General features: G+C 45.0%; 1 protein-coding gene across 1 annotated transcript; it reads right to left on the bottom strand.

Annotated features, from left to right (window-relative positions):
- Positions 1–1,574: 1,574 nt before the first annotated feature.
- kiaa0753 (KIAA0753 ortholog) lies at positions 1,575–27,983 on the bottom strand. Its single transcript, XM_088907231.1, has 19 exons — positions 27,972–27,983; positions 27,392–27,518; positions 26,571–26,891; positions 25,364–25,628; positions 24,250–24,359; positions 23,142–23,204; positions 22,319–22,540; positions 21,781–21,988; positions 17,914–18,089; positions 17,332–17,495; positions 16,823–16,960; positions 16,114–16,203; positions 14,912–14,999; positions 14,712–14,783; positions 14,059–14,229; positions 12,924–13,005; positions 12,231–12,357; positions 4,105–4,317; positions 1,575–1,826 (listed from the first exon to the last, which is right to left on the bottom strand). The coding sequence occupies exons 2-19, from the start codon at positions 27,503–27,505 to the stop codon at positions 1,691–1,693; spliced, it is 2,760 nt and encodes a 919-aa protein (XP_088763357.1). The 5' UTR covers positions 27,506–27,518; positions 27,972–27,983; the 3' UTR covers positions 1,575–1,690.
- Positions 27,984–27,992: the final 9 nt, after the last annotated feature.

The raw sequence follows: 27,992 nt of genomic DNA on the forward strand, positions 1-27,992 counted from the left end.
CGAGACAATAAAGAAAATATTGGAAAACAAAAGCATATCATACGGAGGAAAATAAATCCAACCCAACAGATACAGCTTCTGCTAGAAGAGGAAGGGGGAAATCAGATTATTTTCTTGTACTCTTTCTGCAGTACACGTTTGCCTGGATACGGACTGGAGGAAAAATTGTATATAAGTGGGAGATATTGTGCACACCAAAGCAAGGAAGGGGCAGTCTGATCTGTCTCTGTGCCCCCTGCTCCAGGCTTGGAGATGTGTGTGTGTGTTTGTTTTTGCATTTGTGTTCTTGAGTATGCGTGTGAGAGAGTCGAAACTCCCCCCTGCCTTCTGTTTGTGCTAATTCATCCAGTCACCTCTGTCCCCATCACAGCCTGGAACATCTGGAGCTGTCTGATTTCAGGTTCAAACACACTGGATTCCCCAGAGCCTATGTGTGCTTTTACAGCCTTCTCCAAGGGATGGAGTAATGACGAATATATAGCAATACCCCGAGCCCCGAGACCTGGACACCCTAATTTGAATCATATTTTATTTACAATTTTAAAGCAGGCTTACCCATATCTGAAAACTCCAAAACAGTCCTGTTCAGACTGAGTACAATAAAGGGTTTATCCTGTATTACCTTACTGAAAGCAAATGGTGTCCTTGGACATGACATAGAATATATATCCCCTATATATTTCATTCATGAGATATCATACACTGTATGATTCATATATTGAATTATACATTGGACGTCTGGACTGCTTGGTACTATTCCCTGCTTGACTAATAAAGGGAAAGAAGCTATACAGTAATCCTGTGTAAAAGATCTGTGTTTGTATGGTGTTCTTTCATCTTGTACAACCACTAAAGTAACTTTAATTTCTCCCGAAACCTCCCTGTCATTCCATCTGGCCTGTTTGCCAGGGATAGCTGACTGCTCTCACGGTAAGATTTTCTATTAATTTGCCTGCATATCTCTGAATTCACACTCAAGCCAACCCCAATCCTCTCGCTGAATTCATTATAAATCCTGCAAAAATTCAGGTGCAGTCATCTTATGAGGGATTGATGCAAAACATACTTTACTAATTTCTCCTTCCTATAAATATTAATATGAAAAAAAAATGTATTCCTCCCCAAACCATTACTTGCCGGCAACACTACTGTGCAAATCATCTTTTTATTTCCCTCGACACATTCCCTCCGATACATCACTCAATCCAATATATCATATTATTTTTGGAAACAGGATTCCCTTGATCTGCATCTGCTCCCAGCATCTAACTTAACAGGTCTATGGCTTTTGAAAACCGGTGTAATCATCTGAAGTGCTATATAATAATAGTTTATAAAAGATTTGACATTAACAAAGATGAAGAATAGGATTTAATTAACAAGGGCCATGTTTTCAAACAGCAGGATGAGACTTCCTGGAATGACCTCTTTCCTGGATCTGTATATTACATGCTCTGCTCCGAGACGCGGGAGACAATTAAAGACGGTAACTGCCTTTTTGGAAGCAAATCCTTGTATCCTATCAAATGTAACGTCACATGAGATGGATTCTGCAGTGCTGCTACCAGATGCTCTTTCGGAAAATGAGTAAAACTCTGGGATGGATGACCTTGGACAGGAATGTGTAATCACGTTGGCTGGGTGTTTTACTGGTCATTGTTCTGGACGTGATGTTCTGTCAAAACGAGCATCACTGCTGGCTGGCTGGCGATTCTGTGGGCTGCAGGAACTCGGAAGTGAAGACGGCCTCCGCATACTCCTCACACACATCCTGGAACTCAGCGGCAACTTCATCCAGCGCCTCCGACATCAGCTCCTCGGCCAGGCTGATCGGGGCACAGACAGGACACGGAGTTAAGCTCAGGGTTCCGGAAAGGAAATTCTTATTACTAATAAGATAACAATTTTCGTTTCTATATCTCTTTATAGCCCAAAGGGGGCCTAAAGCTCTTAACATAAAAACACGGATGACTCAGAATTTCCTCATCTAAACTGTGACAAGACTGAAGTCATGCTTATTGGCACCCCCCCCCATCAACTTTGAAAAGTCAAGGCTGTAACCCTATCTGTGGATGGTACTGTACTTGAGCTTCAGTCTAAATTGAAAAACTCGGGGGTGATATTTGATTCAGGCTTGACATTCGACCCACATGTGCAGCACATTGTCAAAACATCTTTCTTTCACCTCCAAAATATCGCTAGACTACGTCCGATGTTATCACTAACTGTGAGTGAAAAGCTGACCAATCGACTACTGTAACGCTCTACTCGCTGGGGTATCTAAATCTACACTGAACAAACTCCAGTATGTCCAAAATTCGGCAGCCAGAATCCTGACCAGGTCTAGTAAAAGTGATCACATTACTCCTGTCCTGGAGTCCTTGCACTGGCTTCCTGTCAAGTTTCGTGTCCACTTCAAAATCCTCATGCTCACCTATAAGGCTCTGCATGGTTTGGCACCTCAATACCCGTCTCAGCTATTATTGCCCTACTCCCCACCTCACAGCCTTCACTCTTCTAATTCTAGTCTCCTATCTGTCTCCCAAGCCCGTCTACATATTTTTTATTGTTGTTGTCATTCTGTAAAGCGCTTTGAGAAGCCACCTTTAAAGATGCTATATAAAATAAAGTTCATTATTATTAACATTTGGAGGAAGGGAGACACTTCACCCACCACTGATTTGCTGTAGTACGTGAGTGATGCTGTTCTGTGACAGCAGCTCCACTGTGCAGAGCAGCTGCAGTGTGAGGAGATGTGCAGTCTGAGAGTGTACTATGGCCAGGAAAGCAGGTTTAACACTTCTACACTTATGAACAGTGCCACAGGATTTCTAACGAGAGAGAAGTCAGGATTTTTGGTTTAACAGTCAATGGCACTTCCTACAGCACAAAGTACCACCTACTGGCCCAACAAGATCCCTTATAGCAGCATCCTGGCAGCAACCCTTGAGGTCTCTCTGAGGGACTGTTCAGACCTTGCTGAGCGCCTGAGGTCTGACAAGTTCAAGCCATGATGAAATGAGTTACATGATAAAGGATCAAGCACAATCAGAGCCCTGTTCTCTGCTATAAACTAAAGGTATAACATCGCAGACGTCTTCAGGTTTTCGGTGAGCGGGTGAAAAGATAAGTCAACTCCTTGCTGAATTTCTGCTGCAGATTACAGATGGGTTGAAGTGTACACTGCAACACCCGACCATTCAGTTGAATGTCGAAGAGTGTGAATTAAACAGTAGTTTCTCAATCCGGGCAGCTGGTCTTGTTATTGAGAAATGAGTAAGGGGAAGTATGGGGTCTTCTGTGACTTTTAATGGCTTCACACTGATAATCATCAGCTTATCCACATTATCACAGACAGACTGGCCTCTTCGGAAAAAATCCGTTATTTTCATTTTCCCACTATCAGAGCAAGCAGGACCACAATTTGCAGACTTAGCCCGGCTTCCCAAGTTACCAAAAAGGTCTCAGACCTCACAGGGACCAACCAGTGTTCGCCAGAGATGCCCCTTTCTTTCAGTCTCTCCTCTTGCAGGCGTAAGAGTGGGGTCTCAGGGGTCACCTTGCAAGTGATTTCTACAGCGACTGGCACAATCGTTGAGGTACTCAAAGCAAAAGTTGCTCATCTCAGCCAAGGAGCTCGGAGATTCTCCCTTACAGCGAACGATGAATAAATGATAGGATCACACCTTATGTTGCTGTATACGCTCCATTTTGAAGAACTCTCTTATCGCATGGAGCCTGCAGGGGACTCGAAAAAGGTTTAAATAATTTTGCGAGCTGCACCAGCTTAAAACGTCTTTTAAAATGCAAATGATTAATTCACGAGAAAGGGATTGAAAACCGTACATGTATACTACAAATGCAAATTGACAGTGACACTGAACTGAACTATACGAACATTACAATTCATCTCAAAATACATTGATTTGATGTTTTAGTGATATTTTCTATTGCCTGGGGCACAATTACAGTAACAATACAACACCATATTTGTAATGGCATTCAATGGTTAATCACTAATAGAATCGAGTCTTTACCTACGTCTGGGTGCCCAGAGGAAGAAGACAGCGGTGTGGTGCAGTGCTTCGCATGGCGGGCACTCACCTGTCGGCAATGGCCCAGGGGTTGAAGTTCCCCAGGGCCTCATGGGAGATGAGACGAAGGTACGCCTCATAGCGCTCGCAGTACCGCTGGATGTGGTTCTGCATTCCAACTGGGAGAGAGAGGAGAGTGCCACACTTCTCTGTGGCCTGTGTAGGAGGTCTTTGGGGACGTGTCAAGGAGGAGAGGCCATCCACAGAGATCTCAGACACAGACCTATGGACATAGTGCAAGATAATCAGGTCAAGGCCAGATCGGTGCAAAAGCAATATTTCTTTAATAATCACCTTCTTTAATAATTTACCCTCTTCTATTTCCCTTAATTGGGATGCAGACTTTACACTGACACTCCTTACATATCCGTGTCCTACAAATGGCAAACAAAAAAAATACATGGAATTATACTACTGGTTACAAGCAATTTATGCCACGGAGTGAATTAAGAAGGGGCCAGGGAGCTGCAAAGCACAGTTTTAGAGATTCCTGTCAGGCTGTAACCTCTGCACAGGCTGGCGATGATGGAGAGTCCCCAAGACTGAAACAGAGATGCAGCAGGAGGGGCAGACCTCAGCAAATGCTAAGTGTGAGTTGCACTGAGTTGAGTCCCAGTGCTTGACAAGCCCTACCCGTTCTGCCTGTGCAGGTGACAGAGCCGCACACTGGGGACAGCCGGGCCCCGCCAGGGGACGCTACAGTCAGGGTCGCTGTCCTTCCATGAGCGAATCGATGGTGCAGCAACTCTCCCAGCTGCTATATTTAGAGAAGCATCAGCGGCACACAGCCCTAGCATTAAATTAAAGCATGCCTCTCTTTCTCCGATGCCATCAGGACCCTGCTCAGCATGCAGCAGCAGTTTACAGCACACAGCCATGGTAATGGCAGGCTCGGCTAATTTGCGAGAATGGCCCTCTTAAAGAAGGGACAATTGCTTCTCTCCGCGGGTGAATTCTATCAATCCAACAGCAATTAAACTAGCAGTACCTTCTTTTTCTTTTCGTTAATGGGGGACCGTCTGCAAAAAAAACTCATGGCAAAATCTAATGCACTGTGAGACAGCGTTAGAGGTGCTCCAGCACTCCACCACAAGTGAAGCCTAGATGCAGAAATGAACTTGCTGAGATTCAAGCAGTTCGGCATTTTCTCATCCGTGGCAGATCATTTTGGTGACTTGGGTGTTTATGTTCCTCGGTTCTCGTTTATAGCACTAGTTTACAGGCTGCAGAACAAGTACTGTCTTGCTCTCCTGGCCTCCAGATGTGGAAACAGCCAAACGCCAAGCTGAAACCTAGCAGATGCATGTTTTAAGTAACCCAGATATTCACTAAACAATAATAGTGAAATGGAACAGATTAAGTACAACAACATTTCAGTACACTTTTTTTTAAAAGATCTAACAATCCTTTCCGGCTAGTGGGAGCTCCTGCCTGTCCCTGGGCTGCAAGCTGCTCTTTCCTAGTAAATAATCAGATGCTTCTGCTCTTCAATAATTAATGCACAAAGACTTCCTATTATCGGCTCCTATTAACCCCACATTTTCACAGCAGCAGCTAACTGTCCAGCGGAATCCAGGCACTTTTAGGAAACCTACATTTAAGAGTCGTGTACATGTTTGTGTCAGGATATGCATACATGACTACAAAGTTAGACAGTGCCATAGACAGGCCGAATCTAAACCCACAAGACAAGAAAGAAGCTGAAAGTCCATTGACAGGACCCGGTTGTCTTTAGCATTTCTTTCATGTTTCTTCTCTGTTCTCTGATGCTAAGAAAAAGGCCTTTTGGCTGTCTATATTAAGACTGCAAATCCTTATTTGGCTACGTGGTTTTTCATCTGCCTCTCTGGCACAAATGCAAAGCTCTGTACAAGCCTACGCAGCGATACATGCTGCCTGGCTGGGGATACAGGGGGCCAGCAAATTTGGCACAATCTGGAGCAGGCAACACAAAACCGCACCGACTGGTGGAGTGTGAAGGCTCACTTGACAAACTCTGGGAGACTCGATAGCGATGAATCATTGATCTGTCACACAGGAAGCTCAGTACTTATTGACGTGGGGGACTCTTAACTCCTGAAGGCCACGGTTTCAATTATCGGTCCTCAGTTACAGGCTGACTCTTATGTTTGTTCAGCAGGAACTATGTTCGGGTTTCAGAATACTCAAGGTGAAATAACATTCAAATCAAAACTGGGTGTGAAAGACAAAGGCCTGGGCAGCGGGACTTAATCTGTCTGGTTAAATAGGCCAATTAGGAAACAGAGACACTGGCTAGGGAAGGCAAGTCAGACCACGTCCCTGGAACTGAATCCAGGGTGTCCTGGTCTTTTAAGAGATCTTCGAGGTGATCCAAGAGTCAACAAGTCCCAGATGGTCTATTGAAAAGTCCTGGCTGCAGTGTAGGACCCCATACAATTAATTAGTTAAAGACCCATCAAATGCACTATTGCTAGCGGTGGAGTGCGGACCAGCATAATCAATCCAGTCTACTGCAGTGACGGCAGGATATCCTGGTCCTGCTCCTTAGCACTGCCAATAATGCACCGCAAAGACAAGATATTCTGACACAAGCGTTGGAAGCAATGGAACAGATTATTACTCAGCACTGCTGGTCAGGAGCCAGTCTTCCCTGATAACATAATATCCACCTTCTGCTGATCGAAGCTGTGGGACAGAATGAAAAAGACTAAAGCAGAGAAGTATCAGAGGGAAAGAGAGAAGTCACCTCTAGAGTGAAAGATCAGGACTGTTCGGCTCTGCCCCTCTGACTCATTGCTGCCTCGCATACATATTCCATCACTTACACCTTCAGAAATGGTATGCTTCGTTAAAATGCCCAATAGGCTGATTGACAGCCCACAATAAATGAATCCAAGATTGCCTCGATTTTCTGCAACACAGAACAAACTCAGGACAATTCGCCAATAGTATGTTTATGTGGAAAAAATATCTTTCCCCATTTTCCGTTTTTATGTTGCTGCTTACTAGATTTCTGTATTTAAATATACAACTATTGCAGGAAGGCTGGGAGCAAATAAACACATTTTTGAAAGTGAGCTGTGCAGTGCTGCCAGTCTGGATGGGTCAGTTTGCTCCCAAGGCTCCTTCTCAAATTGCAAGTACAGCAGAAGCTTGATTAATAGCCATCAGCCTATTGCCCCTGTTATTTCTCAAGAGCCCAGTTGATCAGGGTCAGACTGTGTTTGGGGATCCATCCCCACCTCTCGAACCCTGAAAGTAGATGCTTGTCTCCTGGAGAAGCTCTCTGCAAGGACTTGGGCTCAGTCGAAAACCTGCTCTCACAACACTGTCAAAGTTTAACACACTAACAGTCCTCCTCCTACATTCACAGTGCTGGTTATACTGTGGGTAATGAGAACAGGTACCAAGGCTAGGTTTCCCCTGGAGTGCGTCTACTTCTTTATCACCCTGACAGCACTTTTCAAGGAAATAACCAGTTCAGCTGGCCCACAACACTGTATACAACTTTAAAAAGGACAGCAGCAGACTCGCCTTAAGACAAAACAACCGTCACTCCCCTGAAGACACAACCTTCTTAAATATTTCAAACAGTTGATGCACTCTGGCCTTCAGACCAGGAGCTGGAACTTCACACACAGTTTTCTCCAGTAAATGCAAATGCCCTGCTGTGTAACTGGGGCTCCAGACTGACACTGCAAATGATTGAATGCTTTCAACTGACTTAGCCTGTAAAATAAATAAAGAAATATGTCTTTCAAGGACACCATTTGCTTTACTTTGAACAAACAAGTAGATCCCTGGAAAGAAATCTCTCCATTGTATTTCTTATTCTGAAATATCAGGGCATTAGCAAGGAAATTGTACTTTAAGAAAACACTGCCTTGGGCTTTTTCTTCCTTATTGAAGAAAAAATTGTGAAGAAATGGATCCAAAGCATTACACATGGGAAAGTTTCAATTAAGCTGCATTTAAATGTTATTAAAATTCATATAAACCAGATGAAAACAAAACAGAAGGTTTAATAGTTTCAATATCCAGCATCCCACTTGCTCACATGCAGCAATGACATTTCAGTCCCCTGTCCCTGGCACCTCAGTGCTAGTGATTTATTACTGATCTGTGAGCACCCAAGAGATAAAAAGAAAGTGTATAACTGGGATTATTTCACTCCATCCCCCAGTGAAATATCCTCTTCATTCCGCACAGGGTTTCCCAAGGCGGACAGCAATCAAAACCATCACCCAGGCCAAGGCAGCAAAACATTAACAAGCAGACATGTTATTTCTTCGCTTTTCTGGGAAACAGCTCTTGCCTCCCTTCTCCTTGCTGTGATTGAAGAGCAGATGCTGGGAGCGACAGACTGCTGCTGCAGAGAGAAATGACACGAGGGCGCATCAGGTGCCTAGGGTGTGCCAGCACGGTGGGGCATTCTATACTCATTTTGGAGTTGTGTTAATTAGCGATGCCCGCAGTGCAGCTGAGCTCATTGAGAGTGCAAGGGAAGCAACAAGAGGAAGAACAAGGAGTGCGAGAACAAGAGCAAACAGGGAGGGGGGAAGAGAGAGAGTAGAGGAGCAATGAAGAATGACTGAAGAGAAAATGTAAAGGAGAAGAGCGAGGGAGAAAAGGAAAAAAACAGAAATGAGAGAGGGAGAAACGGAGAGACAGAGGGCAGGATGGAAAGGAGGGAGGGAGAGAGACAGAGATAAGTGGTAGCAGAGGGAAAGATACACAGCAGAGAGAAGAAGAGCCCGGAGGAACAGTTCCAGAGACCAGCAGGCCCGTGTGGCGCGAGGCTGGCGGTATGCGCAGTGAGGCAGGGCATCCCTGGGCACAGCTCTGGGTGCTGTAAATACTGGTAATGACAGCTTGCACAGCACATAATGAGCTCTCCTTGCCTCTTAATCAGCAGCTGTGCTGAATTGCCATCTCTGAAATCATACTTCTAATCACCATTTTTAAGCAAAAGAACTGTAACCATGTTAGTGCATTGCTTCTTCATTAAACTAAGTGCTCCCTCTAGTGGTCTCCTCTCACTCTCCCTAACTATCTCTCTTTTTATTAATTACCCACAGATGGTGAGCACAGCTGGATGAACATATCACAATGGAGACAGATGTCAAAACGCGTCACCTACTATGTCATTTTTCTGTTTTACTCATATTACTTCTATATACGAGCAGGTCTCCAAATTAAATTTAAAAAATCCATTTATCTATTCCTTTCTGAATTACAGGTTCCTGTATGCCATCATCTAGAGAAATCAGGATAAATATTTGTCTGAGTTTAATTAAGATATCTTTGTTAGAGAAAATAAACACCTTCCCCACTCTGTCTTCTCCTCCTCTAGACTGTAGATCAATCAGCCTCTGCTGTCTGCAGCACTCCAAAGCTTACCAGAGGTTGCATAACCTACACTGGCTGACGTGTCTATACTGTTTCAGTGCCTTTTATATTGGTAGATGGGTCAAACACTCCTCACTCCTGCAGATTCTGTGAGTAAGGTGTTAACTGACAAATACCAGGGAGGGCTTATCCTGAGAAAAATAATTCTGATTTGAATTCAGATTCTGAAACATCAATATTTAAGGAAAACAGGTCATTAGTGAAGCTGGCGGTTTCTGAAAGATTACAGCAAATGCTGAGGATGAGGATAAAGAGGGAGATAGTTTAAAGTGAGTTCCAGGAACTGATTTAGCTTTCTCAAACAGGCACACGAACACATTTGCATTCTTGTACCTTCTGAGGACCTCCAAATGACTTATTTTCTATTTTTATTTTCTGTTCTAAACTCTGGCAGAACCAGCTTTCGACATGGGATGAAAACAGACACGAACCACTTTCAGAGAGGCTGATGAAAGTCATTTGCCTTGTAGAGACTGCATCAGCACCACCACAGCTCTACGTGCGCGCACAATAAAGACACTCCACTCAGTAGGCAAGCTCACAGAAGCAGTCTCATTAGGTTACACTCTAACGCCTTCAGCTGTCTCCACAAAACTCTAACGAGGCCCTGAGCCAAGGAGGGCAGGTGTGCAGTACAGGCAGCCTCTAAAGTGAAGCTGGAGACATACATTTTCCAAAAGCCGGCCTTCCTCTCTGTCCAGCTCTACCGACAGCAGAAGCCTGCATTCGCACTCTTTTCTCACAAAGGGGGGCAGCCTTCAAAATTCTTCAAAGCAGCACGAGGATCTGAGATCGATTTTTCCAGCAACAAAGTCCTGCGCCCGCTGTGCATCCATGCTTGTTTTTGGAAAGGGTTCTTTTAAAAAAAAAACTTCCCTTAACGTATTTCTTGTGGCTGATCAGTAGGGCAACTGAATCTCCAAGGCAACTTTCAAGGTACCAACATAAAAGAAAAAGGTTTAATTTGAAGTTTAACCTTTCAAGGGAGGGACCTTTGATAGGGAGCATAACAAATTAGAGACCACAGTGCTTTTTGACCGCTGTGCAGCAGCTCTGTTAGTCTGTCTGGCAGCACACAGGGAGACGGGAAAGTACTTCATGCCTTAGCTACACATGAACTAATGATTAATGCATTAGAGAACCATTTGGGACCATTCATAGCTGTAGTTTCGTGTGCTTTGCAAAAAAAATCTATACTGCCAGGATCTGACAGCCTGCCAGGGGGAGTCAGATGCGGATTATTGCACTTTTCATTTTCTTTCCCTCGATCTCAAGCGACTGTTTGGACGGGTAATAACCGCTTCGTGCTGACTTTGCTAGCATGGCAAAGAATAAAACAAAAGATTGAATTCACAGGGAGAGAGTTCAGGATTTTCACAAAATAACTGCATATTCCCACATTTAAGTCTCCACCAGAAGGCAGCAATGTGGGGATGCTGTCCACGTGCCACATCCATCTCTAGATCTCTACATGGAGTGAATTTCTACTGATTATCTGCACTCTTCCTTTCCAGCAGCAGTCTGTGCCCCCTCCTCCACCAATCAGCCTCATTTACCTCCCTCTCCCTGCCCATTAACCCTTCCTCCTGACGCCCTGTGAGTGCATACAGGGCTTTCTGGTGAGCCACGGCTCTGCTTTGAATTCTGTTTGCAGGGAGCACATCAGTCCAGATTGCAGTGGTGGGTTTGAGAAAAATAAGACTTACAAAGGTAGCAGTCTAGAGAGCGGTGCTTAGGGGCTCTGCACGCTGCAGAGGGGGCTCTGCAGGTTTGAATCCTAAGTGGGACTTTGCTCTTGTACCCTTAAACAAGTTACATCACTTAGATTGCTCCAGTAAATGCCCTGCTGTTTAATGGGTCTATAGGTTGACCCTGCAATTGATAGTGTTAATAGTGTTTTTCAGGTGAAAATAGGTATAATTACACAAGGTAACACCAGGTGCTGAAGATTCAAAACTTTTCATCTTTTGGATTTGGATTTGGATTTAAAATAAAATACTGATTTAAACATTTACTTTTCCAGCGCTGCCGCAGCCCGGGAAGAGAAAGATGTATGGTGGAGAGGCACTGGGCTGGGCCAGGACAGATGGCCTGGACCGCTGGCAGATCTAATTTGCTAATGGCCCTGCCGCTGCTGAAATGGGCTCCACTCAATCATGTCGGCTGGGTCTCCGCTCTGCGGGACGTGCTTCGGTCCCGCTCCAGCACGCTCATGCATTCCACACGGGTCGGGACCGGGAGTGGCTTCTAGCGGAGGGTGGGGAGGGACCCGCAGGAGGCAGCCGGAGAGCTTGGGAAACAGCAGTACTCCTTCCTGTTTGCCGCCAAGCAGAGACTAATTGCTTTTCTTTGGCGCTTCACACAGCAACACCTTTTGGGGATTCAACTGAAAGACTGCAACCCCATTATCATCTATCAAGCTGACAACTTACAGTGCTGTTTTTTTTTTTAACTGAAAAATACACTTTAATGGATCACACGCATCATTAACTTAAATAATAAAGCACGTTCTTGGGTTTTAACTCTTCGGCACCCTGTTCTAGTGAGCAGCTGAGTGTGTTTTCTTATTTGGTGTATTATTTTTGAGAATGGGTCTGGTTAGATTCATTTCATTTTGGTCAGTGGTCTTTACACATGCTTCTGTGTTTAAGCATCTGTGATTGTGTGATAGATGTAAGGTATGAGTCGCTTTGCATTTGCCTCACAGTAGAAATCCAGGTTTATCGGTAGTTCCACTTCACTCACCCTCTCTCAGTCTCCACAGGGGGCTCCAGCACTATGTCCACCACAGGCTCCTGCCTCAGCACAGGCCTGGTCACTCTGATGGGTCGGGGGCTGACCGGCCTGTTGTTAACAGGACTCCTGACAGTGCCTGAATAAAGAGGGGCTGTAAGTTTATCGTGCAGCACTGCTGCCATCTGCTGGACAGTCACAGCAACAACATCAGTGCTCTATATTTTGGTAACTCTTATCTGGATTCTTTGAGAGGTTTTGCCTGCATTTACTTCAGTCCTGCAGCCAACTTCATGTCAAAGAATGTGCTTTTTAACAATCAAATAAAACATTCAGTGCTTCCAACTGTTATACTTCATGGAATGAAACCAAAATAAGCATTAAAGCTACATGAGCTGAAACACCATGTAGCCAGATACAAGCTGGAAAAGTTCAAGATGTGGTCATTTAAATAGCTACTTTTAACACCTTACAATAAACCCAGCCTGTTCGTGTTAAAAGGTTGAGGTGCTTTAAAGAAATCTTGAAACTATTTTTATGAAAAGAAAGAATTGATTGTATAACCATGTCATCAATTTTACTACAACCCAGAGGTGACTACATGTGTATAAATACGCAATCATCGGAGCACAGGAGATGCAATTTTGGCCACTCCATTATCTTGACTTCAAAGACCCTGCGTGATCATCTGGCATGTCCACTAACCTGCCCTGTCTTCTTCAGCCCAGAACCTGGCATCGGAGTAAGCAATGTGAGCACAGCGCTGACGCACTGCTTCATGGTCTTTCTGAAGAGAAAGGCAATGTGATAAATCAGCTTCCAGCTGTACTCATCCTTATTAATGTGTTGAAGTGTGGTTTAATCAGTGCTGTGTGCAGACTGCAGTACCCTCCACTCTGTGGGGGGGCACAGAGGGTCTGCCTACAGCCATACCACTTCCTGTGTCTGATCTGCAGGTAGTGCCTGACTGGTCAGAGCTTGGATTGAGTTACTCCAAGCCTGAAGCCTTTCCATGCTTTCTTGCTACATTTCTTCTGCTTGAGATCAAAGAAAAAAAAATAAGAACCCTTTGCTTGTTTGGCTATTAAATTTTTCTAGGAAACTGCACGACCTCACACCTTGACTGTGAAAATCTGTAGCTGAATTAAACAAGAGTCAGAAACCGCAAACATGCCCACTGTGAATTCTGAAGTGCTGCCTAAAGAAAACAGAAAACATGTTATTTGGAAGCGAGGATGGAGGTGTCTCGCAACCCATAGTTTCTTTTGGCATTGAGTCATCAACTGAAATCTTAACGTTCGGTCTGGAGATGTTTCTGAAGGAAAGCATGGCACTCTAGCGCCTGTCCTGGAGAGCCCTAATCCTTAAAGTTTTATATGCTTCATCAACAACATTCGACAAATTAAGATGATGACTGATTCAGTTAATGAACGACCTGATTGGAATGAAAACCACAAATTCCAGTATCTTAGCAGGATGGAGGACGGAAATTTGCAGTAGGAAAACCAGAGGACCTGCAGGACCTTCATTCGGTGCAGTGGCTCTGTGGCTAAGGGTCTGCACCTGTGGCTGGAGGGCTGCCAGTTCGAATCCTGGGGCCAGCAGCGGAATCCTACTCCGTTGGGCCCCTGAGCAAGGCCCTTAACCCCAACTGCTCCAGGGGCGCCGTATAATTGGCTGACCCTGCGCTCTGAACCCAAGCTTCTCTCCCTGTCTGTGTGTCTCATGGAGAGCAAGCTGAGGTATGTGAAGACAAATTCCTAATACAAGAAATTGTCTATGGCCAATAAAGTGATCTTATCTTAATCAAATTTATTCTGATGAGGACGATGAAGCTGACCTCCATTTCCTCCATCCTAAGGAGCATGTTCTCCAGCGTGGGCGCTTCCTGCATGGCCTGGGCAGCACGGTCCATCTTTCTGTCTTCCTCCAGTGCCCGCAGGGCCTGCGCCGTGTCCTCCAGCAAGTCCTCCAGAAGGGCCTCGCTCAGAACATCGGCGCTGGCCGCCGCCTGGGGGGTACGATCACAAAGGCACTGTTGGTAAGGGTGATGTCACGCTGCACATTTATAGAGCTTTGGGCCAGGTTCACATAGTTTTTTCCAGCCTGCAAAGCTTTACAGTGCTTCTTTCAACAAGGCAGAGAAAAGATTTCTTGGCCCAGACTACAGATCTGGAAAGAAAAGGTTAAAATGCCCGCTGGGAGTCTTAATGATGTTTCAAAACAATTCTGCTGGAAAAGCTCTATGCTCTTTGTTTCAGCAGCACATCAGCAAACATTTTCACAACATAATGAAAACACAACAACCCCTGAGGCCCACCAATGTGTCTGTGGGACTCTGCAGGCTAAGGCCTGGTTGCTACTTTTTTTTTTATTTTACAAATTACATTTTTATTATCGCAAACCGCAATCTTCAGCTCCAGTGGAGAAGCTCGCATAACTCGTGAACTTGGTCAGCGAAATCTGTGAGGGCCGCTCGTGGTGGACACTTACTCTGTCCGCTGCCTGGACGGAGAGCCGATGTCTCAGTGAGTTTCCCTTTCTTTCCCACGAGTCGCTGATTTGCTGCGACAAAATACAGTTGGAAGCAGTTTATCAAACAGAATCTGACTGTAAAATTGACCCACTCATTTACACTAAGGTAAATCCTGGAACTATCCAAGCTGCTGTTCCCTCCCCTGGGTCAGCCCTACCTCTGCCCTCTCCAGCAGTGGCTGCAGCCTCTCTCTGGCCAGTGTCTCTGCCCTCTCTGCCCAGCGAGTGGGGGAATCCGTTTCAGTCCTGAGAACAGCAGCGAAGCTTCATAAGAACAGTAACAGGAGGCCCATCCAGCCCATATGGTAGTCATTAGTTGATCCTGTTCTCGGTTTTAAATGCACTTAATAATAATTCCTTACACTTATATAGCGCTTTTCTGGACACTCCACTCAAAGAGCTTTACAGGTAATGGGGATCCCCTCCACCACCACCAGTGTGCAGCCCCACCTGGATGATGCACCAGTACTCTCCCCACACACCAGCTCTCAGTGGGGAGGAGAGCAGAGTGATGAAGCCAGTTCAGAGATGGGGATTATTAGGAGGCCATGATGGGTAAAGGTCAGGGGGAAATTTGGCCAGGACACTGGGGTTACACCCCTACTCTTTTCGAGAAATGCCCTGGGATTTTTAATGACCACAGAGAGTCAGGACCTCAGTTTTACGTCTCATCCAAAGGACGGCGCCTTTTTACAGTATAGTGTCCCCATCACTATACTGGGGCATTAGGACCCACACAGACCACAGGGTGAGCGCCCCCTACTGGCCCCACTAACACCTCTTCCAGCAGAAACCTTAGTTTTTTCCCAGGAGGTCTCCCACCAGGTGCTGACCAGGCTCAGACCCGCTGGGCTTCAGTGGGCTGCCAGTTGTGAGTGGCAGGGTGATATGGCTGCTATCACAAATGTGGCTGCTGGCTAGTTCCCATTTGTATCCTCTGGTTCGTGTTTCGCTATTTGTTTTTTTTTTTAAAATCTGCCAGGTTGAGTTTGGCTGAATGCCTTCGAGGATTTTGAACACTTGTATTCAGTACTTGAAATCAACATTTATACAGAGCTTGCCAAGCTGAGCTGAGATCCCGAGGGACATGCTAACAATGTGACAGAATGGCCTGGGAGGTGTTTGGGCAGACAGGGATGTTTTTTTCAGGGCATTGTCCCTCCCTGCCAAACACTACAGTGAATATTTAGAGGCAGGCCAATTCTGTTTGGAGCACAGCTGTTAACAAACAGCTTTGCTTATCATAGATGGAATAACAAGGCTAAGCGTCTCTATGGGATTCTGAACTGTGGTGTTTAGGAGATCAGCAAAATACAGGGCTCTGGCTCTGCCCTGTGTAAACAGGTGAGCTGGCTCTTACCTGAGTCTCTGGATGCGCTCTGCTTCTTCTCTGCTGAGCTGGTTGAGCTCCTTCAGCCTACGTGTGGTCTCCTTGTCCAGCCAAGCTTGCCTGCAGCACAGCATTGCAATGGATCAACGTTTCCAGATTAGCCACAAGTCACAATCTGCCTCCTGATGCTAGAATACCCAGTCCTTAAATTTTTCCACCTGACTTTTCAATTACTTGATTGATCTAATTAAACAATTTAATGATTAAAAATCACCCTTTCCTCAAGGTCTAAGAATGTTTTAAAATGCAATATCAATGAAATTAACACCTCAAATGAAAAAATAAAAGATATGCTTGAATTTTTAAAGGACCATGAAATAAACACCTTAAAATTAATAACATTCTGGAAGCAATTAGACTGATTAATTGAGAAACTTAAGCATGAATGAAAACCAAAAGCCCTGATTATTGACTACCCTGGAATGAAGGACTGTGGGCACTGTGAATGAATTATTTATGCTATAAAAAGCTTTTCATCAAGGGAGCAACTGGTTTTGCTGCTAGTGCGCCAATGTGGCTGAACATCTTCCAGGATGACCACAACAATGTCATCCTTCCAGGTGTGAGAAAGGAAGAAGGACAGCTTGTCTATGACAGCAAAACCAGCAGCAGACAATCTTTCAGTAGCATGAGTGGGTTCTCAAGCATCAGCATGACATGAGAGAATCAACGCCCAGACCTGAGGGCCTCCCTGTGAGCTTGCTGTTTCCTGTCTTGCCCCAGGCTGTTTCCTGGAGTTTCCTCCAGCACAGGGGGGGCAGCAGACGCTTTCTGTGTGCAGAAGTGAACTCCAGCTCCCTCTTTTTTCCGAGAAGCCCTGTGACACCAAGGCAGAGACACAAATAATTTCAGCCTTTAGAGACGTCATTCAGGACACTGACATCAGGGGGCCAGCAGGTGATTGCAAATGTTCTGCTACTTTTCTGCAGACCTGAGAGCTTGTTTTGCTTTGGCAAAGAAGACATTTTCAGTAAACCTAGCATGGAGATAAATTCTTCATGAACTGGGCCTAAAAAGAGTGATCAAAGCAAAAGAAAGGAGGAAAGAGGTAGATAAGAGTGGGGTATATTCTTCAGATGTGCTTAAGCCCTTGGGTAATGAAACTACGCCATCTTTCAAAAAGCAGGACTGGACAGCAGAAAACCTCATCTCAAAATCCCTGTGCCAATGCATATTACATCCACTCACCGCCTGGCCCCTGTTGCCCTGGGGGAAGTGGGGCTGGGGGGGATCCAGGGTGCAGGGGTGTCTTTCTGGGGGGGCTGGTTCTCCTTCAGCCTGGAGGACAGAGTGGGCTGCTGGAAGCCAGCATCCCGGGGAAGAATCCTCTGTTCCTGAGGCAGGCGAAAACTCTGTGTGTGTGGTGCGGGGTAGGGAGAGTGGGAGGAAAAGGGAGCGAGAAAGCTCTGATCAAGAATCCACAAACACTTTTCAGTGCTGAAACAGGAAAGACTCCCATTGCACTGCACTTTGACTCATCTCAGCTTCTGACAGCTTAGGACCAAACCACAGCACCTGAAGAGCAAAGCAATGTATTTCACAACAATCTATCTTCACATATCATTCTCTGCAAATGTATTCATGGCAACAATGCTTGGCTTTTGGCGTTAGGTTATAAAGTAGAGCCGACAATTCATAAAAGAAATGGCTTGGACTGCCTGGCAATAAAGACTGATTTCCTTCTCTGTGTTTCATGGGTTTTTGTGGAAAGCAGGCATCGTTACGTAAACTGTCAGAAAAGGACAAGTGCGTCAGGACAAAGAGACTGACCTTTGGCCTTTCGGGGAGTAACACCCCTCTCTGCTGTGCCGGGAGGGGCTGCGTCTGCTCACTCAGTGCGCCGATGCGAATGAGGCTCTTCAGCCCGGCCCTGAGCACCTCGCTGCGATCCGGGGTCGGGGGGTCCTCCATCTCGGCAGGGCCTGTGGCAGGAGGCTTCCCACCGGCTGTGGAGACGAGCCAGCACAACTCAGAACCCCTTTCCGCTGCAGGGATGAGCAGCAAAACGAAACCTGCCAGCCTTTACAAAAGTAGATTTTCTTTTATAAATGAAAAAACGTGAATGAAAGAGATGTATGACCTGCACAGAAAGCCACAGAAAACAGACAATTCAACTTACTATCAGGGATGCATAGTGTAGTGGCAGAATGCAATTTTATTTTAGGACATGAATTAAATTTGGTTTATACATATAATCACAACTATTCCTAATAAGCCACTCATGACTAGGACTGGCCCTGGGCACAGGAAAACTAGGCGACTGTCTAGGGCCCTGAGGCCACCAGGGGGCCCCCTCAATGTGGAACACTATATTTTTAAGATTCCCTATACTGTCTCTTTCTGTTGCTGCTGTGGATTTTCCTGCTGGAAGCCCAGTCAAAAACAGACCAATCATAATCGAGCACGTAATGTTTCTGAAGCGCAGAAAAGAAGGGCAAGATAAGCGATCTCAAAACAGAGGTGCACCCAATGAAGTCACTGTTACAATGCCCTTGTGTTTCATTTGGTCTTGAGTCTGTCAGATCCACGTAACTAGCGAACGGTAGACATGTCACATCTTCAAGCTAGACACAGACTGCTTGAGGCGTTTTTACTAGAAGTTAACAGATTCACGTTTCCTGCAAACGTACACACGCCGCATGGGTCGTCTGCTAAAAATCAGCACTGCCTGGCCAGAAGCGTGAAAGCAAATAATAATTAATAATTATAGGTGGGTAGCTGCGTCAGCATGCATAGTCTGCAAAGGAACAAGTAATAGGCTTATTCCATGCTAAAAAGAGAAGAAGGCTTCACAGCTGAAACGTTGTGTTTTCTCTCTTCTCTTTTCAGCATGAAATAAGCCTATTACGTGTTCCTTTGCTTTAATAATTATAATTCCTTACACTTATATATTGCTTTTCTGGACACTACACTCAAAGCGCTTTACAGATCATGGGGACTCACCTCCACCACCACCAGTGTGCAGCCCCACCTGGATGATGCACCAGTCCTCCCCCCACACACCAGCTCTCAGTGGGGAGGAGAGCAGAGTGATGAAGCCAGTTCAGAGATGGGGATTATTAGGAGGCCATGATTGGTAAAGGCCAGGGGGAAATTTGGCCAGGACACTGGGGTAACACCCCTACTCTTTTTGAGAAATGCCCTGGGATTTTTAATGACCACAGAGAGTCAGGACCTCGGTTTTACGTCTCATCCGAAGGACGGCACCTGTTTACAGTAGTGTCCCTGTCACTATACTGGGGCATTAGGACACACACAGACTCCCATCCAGGTACTGGCCAGGCTCAAACCTGCTGAGCTTCAGTGAGCTGCAGGGTGATATGGCTGCTATCCTATCACGAATGTACACTACAAAGACTGCACAGCAATTATACAAAATCGGCATTAAAAAGCTTTGTTTTTTTCCATGTGGTTTCTCCTGGATTTCATTAAATGGGGTATTGTAAACCCCATCTGTAGCCCCTCGGATTGCAGTCACTCTCCCAGTGACAGCGGCAGAAGCAGAGAGGAGCTTCTCAAAGCTCAAGATTAAAACACACCTGAGGTCAGCCAAGGCACAAGACTCTCAGTGGACTGGTCATCAAGAGCATCAATCACACAGTGGATCAATTACTATCCTATGAAGACGTACAGTACTTGGTGATTTTGCCTCTTGAAAAACTAGGTGAACTGATTTATAGAACATTTTTTTTATAAAACTTTCCCATCTTCTCAGCCTTACTGATCTCACCTCCTTTGTTATTGAGTGCACTTATTTCTTGCTTAATTTCACATTTATTTCCACAGTTCCTTCCTACAAAGCTTTCAATGCAGTAGTTTGCAAGTTAGAATTTGGTATAATTTTGATATAACAGAGATTGTTTCTATCGTTATTTATTACTAATGGTTCTATATACTACTGTTAATGTTAAAATACGTTACCCTAGTAAATTTTGTGCTTCTTGTTCTTGTTTGTAACATATTTATTATGTGTTCTTAAAAGCTGGTAAATACATTTTCTAGTTATATAATTCATTTATTTAATTGTTCTAAATAGTAAAATAAGGTTGTGTCGGGAGCTGATTATAGTAGTGTGTGTGCAAATCGTGATCTGGAGGGGCCCCTTTCCCAGATCCTGCCTAGGGCCCCCAAAAAGCTAGAGCCAGCCCTGCATACTGCTTTTTTTCTTTGAAAGATATAATGGAATCATTCTTCCAGCTTCGTGTTGGACTAAATTAGAAACAACCCCTATTCCTCCATAATGACAATTCTGCTGAAGAGTGCTATAAAAGTGATTCCAGCACACTGCCCTCTTATCTCAGGGGAATACTCACAGGCAGCCTATAATGATAAAAGCACAATGCTCAGCTACAGCTGTTATATTTCCACAGTGGCAGTCTCCTTTCCCCTGCTCTGACACAATGGCACAAATCTTTCCGTGGAAACGAGAGGCAGATAAATCTCTCCCACTGGTGGGCCTCTGATTGCGTGCAGGTTTATCTGTTAGAGAAAAGAAGCTCAAGGCTACAGCACAGCCACGTCTGAATTGCTTTCCACTTACGGAGTCTACTTTTTTTACGGCTTACCTGGCTCCCACTCTCTTGCCAATTTATTTTCTCTGCATTTACTAATTCTCTTTATTTAATGCAGTAATTGTAAATTCCTACATGTCCTTCCACAGAAAAAAAAAGGAAGAGACCAACTTTGCTTCTTAGTCTGAGGATTTAATCGTTCTCAATTGTACCGAAGAGCAGAAGGAAAAGATGATCTTGTACGCTCCTTTAAGTATAATGTGAATCTTTAGTGGTTCTTATCAAGGTTTTGACGACAGGACAGGTTATGTTCCCATATTGCAATGTGCTCCTTTTTGTCAAGACCTGAAAGAGCCGGTACAAGGATAGATACCACAAACGACGAGCCTTTGACAGTCTGGAACGGAGCGCACTGGACGCTAGCCTGCATGTGGCTGAACCCCACAGGATCGGAAATGCGCAGCTGGAGCACAGAGCCTCTTCCAGGATCAGTTCGGCGCCAGGCTGCGCCACTGATGCCAAGCTTGCAGCCTGCAGCCCATCAAAATAATCTCCTTTTCAACTATGTTAAGAAATACCTTATTGTATCATTCTAACCTGCTTTACATCATTTAAATGAGAGCACCCTGTAAACAGTTTCCCGTGATAAACTTGCATGGTACTCGCACTAGTATCTCCTCAGTTTCTCCATTATTTTTACAAAGCCTAGACCTTATCCTATGCTTGGCCCCTATTTCTCAATTTGCATCATGATTTATCGTACCTTCCTGTCCTCTTCCATGCTTTCAATATGGTGTCACTGTGCTTTGTTATACAGTATTTTTCTTTCCAAACTGTATGTTATTTAACTTGCTACTGCTGCTGTTCTGTATTTATGTTTTTAGTGATTCCTTAATGTCTCTGTATGGGATCCCACATGCAAATAAGCATATCACCGCACTTGTGCACATGACAAAATAAACTGAACTGCTTGTGCTATTGTACATCTCAGTAAAGCTTTGCAAGGGCACTACTGTGTGTTTCTTGTTCATATAATTATGGATCACAGCGCACAGAAACAAAGTACAGGGTCATCAGTTCTGGTGCAGAGCGGCGGAGAAGTCAAAATGAAATCCAGCAAGCTCACCTGGTAAGATCCTTTTGGCCACAGCCGGTCTCTGCCCCGCTCTGAGGCTCCTGCCCCTGGCAGCGGGGCCCCTGGTCCCCCGGGGGGGCGACGCGCTGTGCTGTCGGCCGCGGGGAGGTCTCCGCGCCGGCGGTGAACTGCTCTGGGCTCGGGAGCCGCCTCGGCCGGGACTCCCCAGCTCCTGCTTGCCGAGCAAAGACTCCAAGGCCTGGGCGGGGAGAGGGTCTCATTTCGTCATGTAGCACGCAGGGCGAGCAGGTGAAGGATCAGAGCAGCAAAGCAAAACACAAAGTGAACACTGCACCAGAGGGATTGCAAAAGAGAGATGGTGGGCACTTTCAATACATTAAAATGAAAACAAATCGGCAACATCTCAATTCTCTACTGTTAATATTACTTACAGGGGACTTTGTTTACTTTTGATCTCACATACTGCATATTTTATTTTAAGGTTTTAATAAAAACAAGCTTTGCAATTAGAAACTACTACCACCACACTAGCCCCGAGACACTGTTAACAGAAGAGCCTCTCTCTGACCTCCAGCTTCTGCAGGATATCGACAGCTGTCTCAGGCACAGAGGAGCTCGAGCCCGACTCCAGTTTTGCGGAACACAGGGACAGCTGGCGAATCAGATGGCCCAGCTCCTTGTAGTGGGACAGTGCCCTGTCTTCTGATTGGTCAGGCAGTTGATTAACAAACACCTGTAGAGCCCGGACAGCCCCTCTGTGGGCGGCGGCCAGTCTGTCCATCGCTCTGGACTTTGACAGAGGGAGAAACATGGGAAGAGTTGATAGAAAAAAGAAAAATCTATATCTTCAGATCTGTAATAGATAGAGCTGAAAAGACCAACAAGAAACCTGTTTAAACACGTTCACGTCTACACCCTTTACTTGATTAGTGTCTATATGAACAAACTGTTGTACATGTCTTGTTGAATTATTTTCCAAAGTGATAATCTATTCCAATAAGTGCATCTTCCTAGGAGGCTGGGATGGGGAACTACCCATGTGTGAGCTACAAAGAAACAGGCAGAGGTGACAGCAGTAAAATGAAAAAAAGAGACAAAAACTCACTGCTGTGATTTTTCTTTTGTGCCTTTCAGCATGGAACTAACCTCTACTTGCATCTTCTTATTAGCTTATTTCCTAGAATTGTGCAGATGTTGCAAATTCACGTTGTACTACACCATTCTGCTCATTGATAAAGAAGTATAATGGCCACATATTTAATGAACATGAACATGCAAAAGCACTGCAGATGCAAAAGCAGAGTAATACTGTATATTACTGTCTCAATATTGCCGGCTTAACCTCAAAACTCTCCCATAAGCCCTGAGACATTCAGGGCCCAGGTCCTTACTTTCTTGGTGTGTCTGATCCTCTGTGTGGACAGCTTGTCTAAGTCCTCCTGGACCTCCTTCACCTGCAGCTCAGCACAGGAGACAAACAGACAGTGAACAAGTTGAGATGCAACTTGTTCACTTGTTCATTTAGATTATTTGTGAAGGGGGAGGAGGTAAATAAAAAGCACGGACAATAATGAATGGCAACTCTTCGGAATAAAGATGATCCTAAAAAACTCAACAGTGAAAAAACGAACCAGAGGACACACGTGGGAACTACATGGAAGTATATTTAAAACTAAGAAGAGGAGGTATTTCTTTATGTAAAGGGTTATTGCAGTCTGGAACAAACTACTCAGCCATGTCGCTGAAATCAAAATCATGGCTTCCTTCAAGTGTGGCTAATTCTTGGATGAATTATCTACGTCATACCAAATGGGCCAGATGAGCAAATGGCCTCCACACGTCTGTAATCTTTCTTATATTCTCCTGTTCTTAAAAATAAAAATATATAAATATATTACAATTATGCTTACAAAGTTTAAATATCATTGTTTCCATTTTGAACACTAATGTCTGGCTTTACAACTGTTACTGTATTCACTGAAAACACTCTACTACTGTTAAGGAAATGCTGGACTCACCCTGTAAACACTAAACTTTTACTGTATTCACTGGAAACACTGTGTTACCGTTAAGGAAATGCTGTATTCACCCTGTAAACACTAAACTGTTACTGTATTCACTGAAAACACTGTGTTACCATTAAGGAAATGCTGTATTCGCCCTGTAAACACTAAACTGTTACTGTATTCACTGGAAACACTGTATTACTGTTAAGGAAATGCTGTATTCGCCCTGTAAACACTAAACTGTTACTGTATTCACTGAAAACACTGTGTTACCATTAAGGAAATGCTGTATTCGCCCTGTAAACACTAAACTGTTACTGTATTCACTGGAAACACTGTATTACTGTTAAGGAAATGCTGTATTCGCCCTGCCCTTACTGCTCAGACCACGACAACACTGGACCAATAACACCGAGGGGTTCTTCCACACCGGCTGCCCCTGCAAGAGCAAGAGGACCCGACGGGAGGCGGCGGGCGGCGGGTGGCGGAGCACCTGCTGCTGCAGGACGTAGATGACGCGCGCCGCGCGGGCGGCCTGCTCCTGCCGGCGGACCTGCGCCCGGCGCTCCTCCTCGGGGTCCACGGGCCCAACCACCACGGGCCCTGCAGCACAGAGCACACACCACGCTGGAGTGAAGCCCACCGGCAGGACACCGAGGAGCTCAAGGATGTCAACAGCGGGAATGAGCTATTGCAGACGTGAGGGGATTCTGGGATCTGAAAACTACACAGGTCATCCTGTAGACATTCGGTGCATAAAATTGGTCTTCTTTTACACAACAATTGGGTGCCCTTGCTCTTTCTTTCCATGACTGTTTTCTACAACACACCTTGTCATCTCACACTCTTAATTCGCACTCAGTGGAGTCAAGGGGGAACTGCAATGCTTTTTTTGTATTTTGGGGTTAGAAAAAATCAGCACTGATGACTGCATTTGCATTTCAAACTGCAATAACAGAAAAATGTACACACTAACTTGTAAAACCTCCAATTTACATAATAAAATAGACCACATTTCCAGGTAGACAGCTAGATCTAGGTGCAGTGCCATATTCTGCAATTCAGAACAAGGCAACACAAACTCTGGTGATGTGTGTGGTCCTATGACATTGTAAACAAACAGGCTTGTGAAAACAGCTCTTTTAATCCAAGAGAAATATAACTTTCGATTTTGAGATGGTTTGGCCGACAAATACTACTTACGTGTTAACTCTCCAGGCAGATCTCGTTGGAACATTTCTGCAGTGAAATGTCGGCTGCACAACCTGTACTTATTCTCTCATACATCACATTACATGAGTCATTGCGGAGACAAGTGAGCAGGAAGGGCCAATTCACATGCCACTGTGTGGGGACTCGAATGCGAGTTGCGTCAACACAGCGATTTACAGTACTTTCACAAAGTTCACGATTTTGTGCTTAATTCGAAATTTGTCATTTGTTTCCACAACGTCAATGAATTGAATTTTTTCTACCAAGATTTAATAACCGGTCTGAGAAATGGGGACTGCAGTTCCCCTTTAAGTCAAGAGTGGACTCCAGTCTTTGATCGCTGCTTTACCTGCCACTGAAACTCTTGCCCCTCCTTTGCCTTTTTGCCCCCATACCTCTTTGAGCCAGCTGTTCGATCCGCTGGACATAGGTGCTCAGCTCTTTCTGCAGCCGCCGAATCTCCTGGCTCAGCTGGGGCTCCTGGCTGTCAGCCCTGCGGTTGAGCCCAGGTCCTGTGTCTCGGGTAGGGGGTGACTGGCCATGTTCAGTCTTGGGGGGCTGGCCGAGTCTCTCGGGGGTGTACACCAACACCCGGGCCCCCGGCCTCGTCACCACTGCCTTTGGAGCTGATGCCTTCTGCGCACCTCGCTTGGGCTGGAGCTGTGAAAGGGACCAGGTGGGTGTGCAAGAATTCAAACAGATAGATCAAAGCAACACAACACCAGCGCACATAAAAACTCTTGTCCTGGGAACATAAACGTAGTTTATTTTGCTTTGCATAAAGAACAATGAAAATTGCTCAGCTGCAAAAAAAAGATCCAGCGTAACATTATGATCCAGTGTTTCTTCAAATAAGAAATACACCACACAGTTGATCAACAATTCATAGCAAATTTTTATTCTTGCAATATAAGAATATCGGGACGGTGCGGTGGCTCTGTGGCTCAGGATCTGCGCCTGTGGCTGGAAGGTTGCCAGTTCGTATCTCGCAGCCGGCAGAGGAATCCTACTCCGTTGGGCCCCTGAGCAAGGCCCTTCACCCCAACTGCTCCAGGGGCGCCGTATAAATGGCTGACCCTGCGCTCTGACCCCAAGTTTCTCTCCCTGTCTGTGTGTCTCATGGAGAGCAAGTTGGGGTATGCGAAAAGACAAATTCCTAATACAAGAAATTGTATATGGCCATTAATTATCTTATATCTTAATTATCTTATATTTACTTTGAATAATAGTAACTACAAACTACATGCTTACTGAATATCTGATGTTCATAATTACATTAAGATACCAGATGCAATTTAAAACTTGTGTTTTCTAATAAGCAAAAAGAAAGACCTAACAACCATTTAGTACTAAGAACTGCTGATTTTCAGTGTATTTCTCAGTTATGAGCTACTCAACAACACAGTCAGGACCCAAAGCACAAATCAGCTAGAAGTCATTTAGGATTAAAAGCAGGAAGAACTTCTTTGTACAAAATAATTCTAAAGCAATTACCTACTCATTTTGTTACAGACAGCTCCCTGGACTGCTACAACAAAATGCACAAAATACTCTCTAGCAATTAAAGAAGAGTCTTTTGATGTTCCCTCTGCAGTGCCCTACCTGGTCCCTGGTGTTTCCGTCCTGTGTCTTGGATTTCTCAGAGCCAGCTGCGGGGGGCTGTACCCCGTTAGGGGTCAGGAGGGATTCCTGGTGACCCCGGCGCAGATCCCTCTGTGCCAGCCTGACTGCCTGCTGCAACCGCTCCTCAGACACCACGGAGAAGCGCAGCGAGCTCTGGGAGCTGCTCACACTGTCCGCCCCCCGCCCACTGGCCATCGTGGCGCCCGGGGGCGTCAGTTTCTCGATCACGATGGGCGCAGGGCTGTGGAACCGGGCCGTCAGGTTAGAATGGGCCGCAGGCACAGCTCTGTTGAACCGCAGCTGGGAAACAAACAGGTTGTTTACAAAGAGCAAAATAAAAAGCCCACAATATCAGTTACACAACTGAATGAGATTACACAAAAAGTGCAATAAAACCTCAGAATATCTGTCCCCTGCACTAGAGCTCTGGAAACACAGTTTAACTCTGGTTTCCATCAGGGCCTCTATGCATAACACTGGAAAAATTGCGGTGCATTTTAGCTGGAAGAAGCTGGACATCATGTTTCACTCCTCACTATTCTATTATATAACTATAAGTCCCTGTCACTTCCAAATAAATTGGTTTTTCTTCACCCTTTAATGCCTTTAACAAGACAGCACTCAGACTCTTGCCCTGCCATCGCCCAGTAAATGTGCCATCATGATTATTCTCACTATAGTGAGCAGTCTGGAGATGCAGAATGAAACACGTTTTAAAAGGACATAATTTAATTTGATATAGTTTATCTTCAATGCCAATGCATTGCCATAAAACGGCACCCTTGGGTATGAAAGTGTACCTGTGTCTGGTGGAGCTCAGCCTTGCCCTGCAACTGTTTCTCCGCCGAACCCGATATGACCCCGGGCTCCGCAAATGTCACCTGCAGCGGTCGTTTCTGAAGCTTCATAGCCATGGTGTCCACCCTGCTAAGACAGAGCAAGCGGGTGGTGCTATTGTTATAGTTCTCTAACATTAAATAAAGTAAGCTCAAGTACACATCTCACCCAAAACCTCCCAGCTTCATAGGTACTCTCAGCTCATATGCAAATCTCATGAGTTAAATCCAGGATTTTTTGTCGAAGCAAAGTATATATAGATACGAGGTGCGCATTACATGTCATCTGCCTGTACCACAGCATACAAAATACAAAAACTTTTATAGCTTATTCCAGCTGTGAAATTGAAGTTTATCTCGATCTTAAGGCAGCGAAATACATTGTTTACTTTGGCGTCAACTATTAGAACTTTATCCCCAACCAAGAAAATGCACTGTTTTTTTTTGTTAATGTTCATTAGAAATCATGACCTCAAGAACAAGAGTGGTTTACCTACTGTTCCTACAGAGAAGACGAAAATAATAAAAATGAATTTCCAATTACTCCCCAAATTGTGGAAAGTGC

The sequence above is a fragment of the Atractosteus spatula genome, chromosome 27 (assembly GCF_055471065.1).
Source record: "Atractosteus spatula isolate fAtrSpa1 chromosome 27, fAtrSpa1.hap1, whole genome shotgun sequence".
NCBI classification, from domain to species: Eukaryota; Metazoa; Chordata; class Actinopteri; order Semionotiformes; family Lepisosteidae; genus Atractosteus; species Atractosteus spatula.